The sequence below is a fragment of the Rhineura floridana genome, chromosome 11, assembly GCF_030035675.1.
Source record: "Rhineura floridana isolate rRhiFlo1 chromosome 11, rRhiFlo1.hap2, whole genome shotgun sequence".
Classification (NCBI taxonomy): domain Eukaryota; kingdom Metazoa; phylum Chordata; class Lepidosauria; order Squamata; family Rhineuridae; genus Rhineura; species Rhineura floridana.
In genome coordinates, this window is record NC_084490.1 from 18,745,489 (window position 1) to 18,755,664 (window position 10,176).

At 48.1% G+C, this 10,176-nt stretch overlaps 1 protein-coding gene across 9 annotated transcripts; it reads left to right on the forward strand.

The window, feature by feature from the left end:
* The first annotated feature begins 110 nt into the window (after positions 1-110).
* CCDC106 (coiled-coil domain containing 106) lies at positions 111-9,809 on the forward strand. 9 transcript variants are annotated; one of them, XM_061591287.1, is made up of 8 exons: positions 111-321; positions 1,063-1,119; positions 2,461-2,714; positions 3,255-3,360; positions 4,036-4,158; positions 4,820-4,996; positions 5,760-5,960; positions 7,895-9,809. In XM_061591287.1, the coding sequence occupies exons 4-8, from the start codon at positions 3,288-3,290 to the stop codon at positions 8,302-8,304; spliced, it is 984 nt and encodes a 327-aa protein (XP_061447271.1). In that variant the 5' UTR covers positions 111-321; positions 1,063-1,119; positions 2,461-2,714; positions 3,255-3,287; the 3' UTR covers positions 8,305-9,809. The 9 variants fall into 9 exon arrangements, with proteins under 9 accessions (XP_061447271.1, XP_061447269.1, XP_061447267.1 ...); XM_061591288.1 differs by lacking the exon at positions 111-321 and adding an exon at positions 748-793; XM_061591285.1 differs by lacking the exon at positions 1,063-1,119.
* Positions 9,810-10,176: the final 367 nt, after the last annotated feature.

Below are 10,176 nucleotides of genomic sequence, written 5' to 3' on the forward strand. Positions count from 1 at the left end.
CGCCGTAAAAACCGTATCTGTGCTGTTATTCCCGTGATGGCTCATCCACACATGCAAGTCGAGTTACACGCGTGCCCTCTAGTAGTAAACAGGCTGCTGTAAAGCAGGCCCTAAAATTTTGCATCCATCCGGCGACGTGCCCGGTTTTTGCTCAGATTCTGCCACCTTCTCTTCCCACCTCAAGGCAGTCTCGCTCCTCCTCCTCTCCCGCCCCGCCTTCTCCCGCTGCACTTTACAGACGGTCCACAACCCAGCTCGTTCGGTTGCAGCCCGGAGCGACTGTTTGGGACGCTCAGCTGTGGATGCGGTCACAGGAACAAGGTAAGAACGGCGTGTCCTGGCAGGAGCGGGGGATGACAGCCTCCGCCCCCCCCTCACGCACCTTTACTTGGATTTTGCTTATAGCTGCCCCCTCACTTCGAGGGAGGGGTGCCACTTCTCTTGAGATCGGACCCCAAACATCCCATGCTCTCGAAGTCACGAGGCGCAGCGCCAAAGGCACACTAGGTCCCTTTAACGTTTCCAAAGTCATGGAGTGGGCGTCGACACCGAAATTTGGGAAGGGAGAGGGAGGAATCCTTCATGACAGGGCAGGAGCCGGGGCCATTTTGGAGAGGTGGTGATGGGATCTGGTTTTCTTTGCCAAAGGCCCGATTTGATCGAGGGTGGAGTAAAGAAAGGGAGGGTTACAGACCCCCCCCCCGATCCCGGGCAATTCATTGACGTCGACTACAGCTGGTCTGGTGTAAGGAGTTTGCGTGGGAGACGCTTCTATCTAGCGGAGAGAGCGGAGGTGCGTCTTAGGAGGAGGAAGGGGGGGCTGGAGGGAGATAGGCCTTAGCTGTGGCCGCGTTGGTTTTGAGTTGCAGAGAAGGTGAGGGAGTCTGTGCATCATTTGAGAATAATGAGGAGAGGAAACAGGCTGCTAATTAAGGATAAAGGATTTGCGAAGAAGGAAGATAAGTGCAGGGTTGATGTTAACAGTGGGGCCTGGATATGCGAGGAAGTCACCTGCAGAGCTGGAAGAGGTGGCCTCGACCAAGATATTTTGCTGCTTCTCAGGTTCTCAGAGGTATACCCCAAAATCCATCGCAGTGACCCAGAGGATGCTGAGAAAGGGTGAGAGCTGTCTGGCTGTGCTGTGCTTCCTTGGCAGGCCTAAAAACGTTGTGACCCCCCCCCATCTGTTGGTTGGGTTACTTGTTAGTAACCACAGGTTAGTTTCCATAGGCTGAGGTAGTTGCTTTGCGGTTTCGGTAGGCATATTGGAGTGGGGGGGTGTAAAGAAGGGGTGGCTAGGGAATGGAGACCAGGGGTCTATAAATAGCAATGCATTTATTTTATTTATTAAATGTAGTTATGCCACTCCTTTCCATTAAATTCCAACATTCAAGACAGATCATGACATTAAAAAAATAGCAATTGGTTATATCACCAGTTACACATTTCAACCATTTTAATCCATTTTGGAAAATGCTGTACCAGATGTAATCATATATCCATATATGAACACTTACTGTATTCAGTTTCTAGATTAGTAAATTGTTATCTAATTGCCTTTTAAATATTGAAGGCTGCATCAGTGCAATACATAGAGAATTCATTCTGTAGTGCTATCTAGCCACTGAAAGATTGGGGCTTGGATCTTATAGATTAGATCCCACCTCTTTGCTTTGAGCAAGCAGTAGCTGAGTGCAGACTGTAAATGGGTCTCAAGCAAGTGGCTGTTCTTTTGTGTATGTGATGGGTGGGTAGTGAGCTGGTATTGCACTGCACTTCTAGGACTTTCCAAGCCCAATTTAGTGTGTCCCCCTCTTAAAGACGCATCTCCCCTTCCCTCTTTGAAGATAGTTGCATGTGAGAGAGCTGTTCTCTTTGAACCTAAAATACAAGCACGTAATGGCTAAGGGAGTTTGAGCAGGGTCTCTTCTAACAACATTAGAAATTGAAATGGGGGGGGGGAACTATGACCTGCAGTTGGTTATTCTGCTCTGGTTCTAGAGAATTTGGGAACTTTTGAGACTGTGTGTGCTCATCACTCAGTGACTGAAACATCAAGTGGTAACTTGCATATATGAATTGAGCCATCACAGATAAAGCGCTATCACAGATTGAATTTTCAGACACTGCAGCTTTTAAACAGTTTGCTCTAGAGATGTAAAGACTGAGAAAATATCGGGGGGGGGCAGTGTTTTTCCCATTTCTCTCCCCCCCCAATATTCAAGGGGGGCAGAAAAATGGTGGGGAAACAGACACACACCTGAATTTTTCCATTCCCACCCTAGGCCTTCATATCTCTAGTTGGTTCACACATTCAGCTGTGAGTGAGTGGTACTTGAGGAATCAAGGGATGTGATGCACATGCATGTGAAAGCGGAATCCCTGACCTCCATCTGTGTTGAGAAAAAAAAGGTTATCTGAGGAAGAGAGCTATCCCCACAACTCCTGTTCCCTTTGCAGGACTACTGGAAACAGAAGCACTCCTCATAGATCACTATTTTGGACGATCACCCTCTGTGTCATAGCTGGCAGCGTGAGAACCTTGAGGAGATAGTTTGGCTGTGCTTTGGCCCCCTGCCTGCCTCTGTTGCTTTGGGATCCCCTACCAGACAGAATTCCCCTTCTTGCCTTTCTCCAGATGCTTGCAGCTATTTCCCAAAGGGGCAGGTAGCTGTGTGGAAGATGCTGGATTCCTGAGTGTCACCCTGGCTCAGGTAGATATCTGCTTGGAGGTAGGAGGAGGAGGAGCTAGAGCAAGAGTAGGAAATTTATTTGGCCCAGCAGGTGGGCTGCCCACTTATCAATCAGCTGATGTCATGATCAGTCCTGCCTACCTGTTAAAGCTGACCTCTGCAATGGGGGGAGGAGTCTGTGCTGGTGAAGCAGCATCGAGCAGGATTAAACCCTTCCCCTCGTCCATCATAGCATGAACCCTGTTATTTTCAGGGAGTCAAATATGTAATTCCCTGCTTTTCTCATATAGGGCTGCACCATATGATTCCTCCTTCACGTGCAGTACTGGTAATACAAACTTACAGAATGGGAGAACAGATCTGAAAGCCAGTAATTCTGTGTTTCTGAAAGGACCACAGAATTTTACAAGAGGGGGTTCATTGGCTAGGGATTCTTGTTGTGGGGCTGTGGGGAAGGCTGCTTTGGCGTTTACTCGTTGGGAAAAATCTAGATGAGAAGATGGAATATAAGGCGGATTTACAATCCATCTGCCTAGTTAGAGTCTTTCTCCTGTTCTCCAGGTTAGTAGTATCCGTCCCACCCAGGGAGGGAGGATGATGACGGAAAGTAACCACCACCAACGGGCAGCTATGGGTAGAGGACGTCGTGGATCTGGAGCAAAGCAAGGTTAGTATATGTCTGATGGGAGGAGTATATTACACAGGGCCTGGGTGAAGCTGTCCTAGGTTGGAGCCAGGCTAAATTAATTGAATTTAGGTCCCATTGAAATCAGTGTGAAAAGTTTATAATAACCTATGCCCAACTGATTTCACTGGGAACTTAGCATAACTAACCTAGGCTGCAATCCAATACACACTTACCTGGGAGTAAGTCCCACTGAACCCAATGGAGCTTACTTCTGAGTAGGCATGTGCTGGCTTGCAGCCTTAGTCTAGTGCTATGTGACTTGCCAAGAGCTTCAAAATAGTATCTATTGAGGAAAATTCCTAAGCCTTACAAATCCCATGAATGGCTATTGGTATTCTACACAGTCAAATGCCAACTCTGCCAATGCAGTAGAACCTCAAGACTACAATTACACCTAAGCTCTATTCAGTTGCTCTCTGGGGGAGAGCGAGGCCATGTTCATTGGCCCCACATCCTTGGTTAACCCTCCCTTGCCATCCACATGGTGGGGAGGGGAAATATGAAGTGGGGAACTTGTTGCATTCGTTCCCCATGTGTTTTAGAACCTGAATTGCACAGGCTTCTAAATCATGTGGACTGTTGATCTTACCAAAACAAGGATATTCTTAGGCTCTTATATTTCTTCTCCCACTTCCCTGATATTGATATTTACAGTGAAGGAAGACAATGAAGCTTATAAAATATCCATACCTTTGGACGAGCCACACCAGATGGAATCACAGACTCAAACTCAGCAACAGTTATATTATGGTGTGAGCCCCCCTCAGAATCTTGATGGTGAGAAACAACACCCTCCTTCCCATCAGTAATAGATGAAAGAACATCCTTTAATTGGGTAGTGGATCTCTTAAATGAATGACATCCAAGCCACCCCTGGGGTGAACATGCTCCTGTTGTCATTCCCATGATCATGGCACTTCTAGAATGTGATGCTACAGTTGCAGAAATCATAGCAGAAAGTGACATTTGTGGAATATAAGTGTGTGCAGCCTCCACAGCGCAATCTTTTGCTGTAGATGCCACTTGTCTTTCCAGTTCCCATTGCAAATGTCAGCGGTGCTAGTGTTTTCTGTAATTAAATATTTTGACTTGTGCAAAGAAGAGGAAACTTAAATGAGTCCGCATGGAGAAGTTTAGCAAGAAAGCTCAACCATAGAATGATTGGGGTGGGGTGGGGTGGGGTGGGGTGGGGAGAGAAACCCATCCCGTGTTCATTTGCTGCTGCTCAAAATGAAAGTGTATATTGACCCTTAGATACAACAAAGACAATGACTTGGGACAGGCCAGGTGCAAACCTCTTATTTCTTACAGGGATTTGTTAGGAAGAGTTTTGGGGCAAGGTGGGAGTGGGACCTTAGGGTGTTTGAGGAAAAGTAGGTGATGCTGAGGAAATCAACTTCTACTGTGACACAACTGTTTCCCTCCTGTTGAATCTCAGAGGCTCCGGAGATGCCAGCTCCCTCATTGACTCTGGTGACCAGCATGAGGACCCAGCTACATATGGCCCTGGAGAGGAACTCCTGGCTGCAGAAGCGAATCGAGGACCTGGAGGAAGAGCGGGACTTCCTGCGCTGCCAGTTAGACAAGTTCATCTCCTGTGCCCGCCTGGATGCTGGTAACAGGAGGGCTCTAGAGTTCTCTGGAAGCTGAGTGGGTGGGTTGAGCTTGGTTAGAGGGGAACCTTCTGGATTCTTTTGGAAGGAAGAACATTCTAGAGGGGAGGCTGGAGGAATGTCAGTCAAGAACCAAGCCAAGAGACCTTGGTTCTTAAGGGAGAAAGTGGGGTGCAGGAGACACGGATGCCTGGCTTCTACAGAGAGAAGAGCACAGCTGAAATGGATTTGATTCAGGAAGAGGCTGGAATGGGTGGGGAAGAAAATGGGACTTATGTATTAGAGCAGAGGTGGGTCATCTTTCTCAGCCCAATGGCCCTATTCCCTTGTGGGCGGTCTTCTGAGGTCCATGTGCCATGGTGGGTGGAGCCAAATGCAAAAGTGGGTGGAGCAAGAAATGTGTTATCTTTGTATAGAAGCTACTTTCTGCATGCACTCTTCTATATCCTCCACCCAGGAAAGCAAGAGGCATTATCAGAGTTCAGGGAAACATTCCAGCCAGCCAAAACCACCCAGGGTGTAAAGCAGGCCTCTGAGGTGCGTGGTCTGGAGAGAATTCCAAGGGCCAGATAAAGAGGGCTGGAGGGCCGCATTTGACACCCAGGCCTGAGGTTTGTCCCTCCCGTGTTAGAAAGTAAAGGGCCATCTCTCTTTTGAGTTCTCTGATTTGGGGCAGTTGAGACTACTTGTTGGGCAGACTGTGCTATGGTAGGGCTCCGTCTCCTCCTCCATCTGATGTGCCCTGCCCTTTCTCCTCCACCCTAGACGATCACTGCCGCAGCAAGCAGCCCCCACGGCGGTCAGAGGTATCTGATAGCCGGAACGGGGATGTGACAGATGATGACAGTATGGGCTCCTGGCTGAGTGCAAGTCCAGAAGAAGGGGGCTCTGCAGAGCATAAGAAGCAGAAAGGGGGGCTGAACAGACGGCGCTTTGTCAAGCCCAAAGTCCGCGAGAGGCAGAGAGGTGAGTAGCAAGGATTCCAAAGCAAGGGCCTGCCGTTGCAGCCTCCAAAGCCTACAGAGTTTGTCAACGGTCCCTTTAGTGGCAGGAACAGCGAGGCTCTTAACTCCCTTTTATGAGCAGAGATTGGTGATCTCAAGACTTGGATGTCTGTCTTTCTAAAAAAAATATGTTTAAATATTAAAATAATATTAAAATAATACATCACCATACAGAAAAGCGAGGCTCTGCCATTTGACAACTGTTTCAGTGTTTATATCCAGTCTGTTAGAAGCAGCACCCATCTCTCTGTCAGCTCATTCCCATTTCAATTTCATATATGCACAAAATGATCTTATACTCTCGTTATGCTGGCAGGGTGGGGGAAGACGTACGCTGCTGGTGTGCCAGTAGGATGGCTGTCGAATGCAACACAGGCTCAGCTCACTAGGGAAGGGGACAGCATTGGGAGGAAAATGCTGGCAAAACAGCAGACACACCCAAAGGATCCCCTGGAAACTCTGCTGCTGCCCACCAGTCGGGGCCTGTGCCGCTGCCCGTATGCCACCCACTCACAGAGGCAGCTAACAAGCTCACGACAACGGGGGAACACACACACACACCCTTCCATCGACACAGAGATTGGGAAGGTGGTCAGTGGTAGAGCATCTGCCCTGCATGCAGAAGGCCCCAAGTTCAACCCCTGGCATCTCCAGATAGGGCTGGGAGAGACTCCTGCTGAAACTGTGGAGAACTGCTGCCAGTCAGCGCAGACAGTACTGAGCTAGATGGACTGTTGTTCTGATTCGGTATAAGGCAGCTTCCTCTGTTTCGGAGAGCACACAAAATGGTGCCACAGTGCCCCCACTTCCGCGGCCCCAGTGGCCCAGCTAGCAATTGCCATGCTTACAGGCAGGAATACAAATCCCCTTACATTCCTCCCAGCCCGTTTTGGAGCTCAATGGACAAAGGGGAGGAAGGAGAGCCCACCCAACACAATGCCCACGTAGCTCCCTGGGCAGGGGGTTTGCACAGAGCATGCACAGCACATCTGGGATAAAGGTGCCGGCCAGAAAATATCCCCACCCACCCCGTTTTACATTGTAGAGATTCCCTGTTTCAAATTCAGGTCACAGCCCCACACTAGGAAAGGTGGGGGGGGAGAGCACTCTACCCCTAAGCACACCCAATCCAATCAGGAGAATCACTGCATGGACCGACAGCCTGGCTTCTGTATGGGTCAACCAGCCCTTCTGGCCCATCCCTCCCCCTCTGGCAGCCCAAAGAAGGTGGGGAGAAGAATCCTGACTCTTAGAAACAGGAATACCTCTTGAAAAGCTGGAATGTGATTCACCCACCCTTCCAGGTTTTCCTTCGCAAAAGCATCAAATCTTGATAAATTGCTGCAGTAAAATGCTCTCCTTCCCCCTCCCCCTGTCCAATTCTCACTTTTTTCCCCCTGTTCTAAACCTTCCCCTCTTTCTTTTCTTGCCGTTGCAAACCACTGGCCTTGTCTACCATGACAATATTTTGCTTGACTTTCATTTTTCTCTGCCTCTTCTCGCTCTGGTGTTCTATACTTTCTTTCTGCATATCCTTCCTTTCGTATTTACCCTTATTGTGGCTGAATCTTTGACATCTGAATTACCTGCTTGCTTGCTTATGGTTTCTTTGTTTGGCCCCTGGGCTATTTGCTTTCCCTCACCCTTCCCCCAGTGCTGGTATATACGGCTCCTTTTTATTGTGTCCTTATTATACGTTTCCCAAAATACGGCTCCTATCTTGTCATTGCCTCATCCTGTTGGCCCTTCTTGTTTTCTGCGGTTCCTGCCCCTCACATCCTTTGGGTGTCTGTGAGTTGCCCCCTTTCTCCTCCTTGATCTTTTGTTTTGTTCTTTTACCCACGACCCTCGGTGTATGTTGGGGTATTCTCATCTGAACCCGAACCTGCTCTACAGTCAAAGACGTGGATGGGGTGCTCTGCCGCTACAAGAAGATCCTGTACACTTTTCAAAAGCTGCAAAGCATGAGCCGGGCCTTTGAGCACCACCGAGTGGACCGTAACACTGTGGCCCTGACCACGCCCATAGCTGAGCTCCTCATTGTGGCCCCTGAAAAGCTGGCTGAGGTGGGTGAATTTGACCCGTCCAAGGAGCGCCTGCTGGAGTATTCCCGCCGATGCTTCATGGCATTGGATGATGAGACACTCAAGAAAGTCCAGGCACTCAAGAAGAGTAAACTCCTACTGCCCATCACCTATCGCTTCAAACGGAAAACAGACTCCCCTGGCCCTGCAGCCAGCAACCCCCTACCCTTGCCCACAACTCCCCCCAAGCCACCTCCCCCCATTGCCGACTGCTTCAAGTGATGATTCCCTCTCCTCAGTTTGCTCAAACCCACTTTGACAACCCTTCAATCTCTATCCTTGACTGGTTATTGACTAAGCTCCTGCTGTGGTCCCCAGTGCTCTTCTCCTCTTCTCGTGGGCACCTCCACCTTTTCCTGCAGTTCAAATGCTAAATGCAGATTGTGCTTCACAGGCAGGACTAACTCGCCAATAAGGCAAGTGGGATCCTTTTATCCTGGAGTGTCTGCTCTTGAGGGAGCATCAGCTGACCAGATACTTGCACCTACATGTCAGCTGGTTAAAGGCTGCGTAGCAATGACTGGATTCATTTCATTCTCTTCACTTCCATCTAAGAACTGGCAAAACAACCAGAAACGTGGGAGTAGGGGGGAGCAAGTTGGTGGTTAGTGTCCCATCCAAAAGTAAGGTGAAGTGATGGATAAGTTGTTTAAGAGTGGCTGCAAAAGTAGACTCGCACTGGTAGGATTGCCAAGGCATTCATTGGAGATGGTACTTGCAGCCTTGCTAATAAGCTACTGGCACACTTTTTTATTACACCATCTTCTTATACATACCATTCATTTGTGGCACATCAACAGCTTGAAAGGACTAAAATGTCTGCAGAAATTACCCTGCCTTGTTGGTTGGAGGCCATCTTATTTGCCATAGGCGTGTGTGTGTTGGCAAGGTCATTGTAATAGCTCCAGAGCTTTGAGCAAGGATGCAGTCACCATGTTTTCATCCTGCTGTTCAAGGTGGCTAGGCCTTCACCTGAAGGTGACACCTGTCTCCTTAAACAGTTATTGTAGACCCAAGATTCACCCACTTCACATGTCATCCCACTGCTCCACTCTCCAGCCTGCTGTGGGGCAAGAGTAGAACTGGAAGGGCAGATTGAATTGCTGAATGGACTGCAGTGGTCTCATCTCTGATCACTTCGCCACATTCTTTCTGCATTCTGAGTTTTTATTGAATGCTGCTGGTACCTTAAGTTTTTCTCTTCCAATTGCCTTTTCACTATAATCGCCCTTAGTTTTGGGGAACAAACTGCAGCATTCAGCTGCCTCCAAATACTTTCCTGTTGTTTCCCAAAGATATTCCCACATCCCATGGTCCCACTGCATCTCTTTACCTCATGGTTGTCCCGAGAGGCATCCATTGATACCACCTGCCCTTTCCTGTTTTCCTATTCAAGGCTCCAAAGCTGGGCTGTTTAGTGGCAAACCATTTACACTTTCTTTTTTGCTCCCTGAGACAGTGTGAGTGTGTATGTATGTGTTCCCTTAACACCTTTTGTGGCTTCAGGCTGCTACTGTGTGTGTGTGTGTGGGCAGGGGTTTTGTTTTGTCCTCTGCTCCTCTGGGATGCCTCCTTTTTATTCAGTGTAATTAATGGACTGTTTCCACCGTGCCTGTAATTTCTCACCCAGTTTTTTCTGTGTTTAAAAAAATTAAAAAAGGAAAATGTTTTAAAAAAATCAATTTACTAAGGACTTAAATTAAACAAAGCATTTTGAATAAAACTCAGCAATGTGTGGTTTTAATGTTTATATAAGCTTGTGTTTTCATTGGTATAGTTGCTGCAAAAAAGTATATTTATTTCATGGGAGTGAACAAGGGGATGAAGTGATGGGTGCGGGAGACCCGGATTCAAATCCTCAGCTATATATTATCTGGGAGTCCCTGAGTTAAGTTGGGTCTTACTCAGTATAAAATGAGTAACATATCCTCAGTTTTGGTGTGAGGATAAATGAGATTATTGTGAAATGTACACTAAAAGGCACAATAGCATTTGCTATAGAAATGGATAGTCCCTGGGTATGGTCTAAAAAAGGCACAAGGTCCCAACTTTGCTAAAGCTAAGCAGGTCTGTGTTTGGTCGACTGCCTGAGAA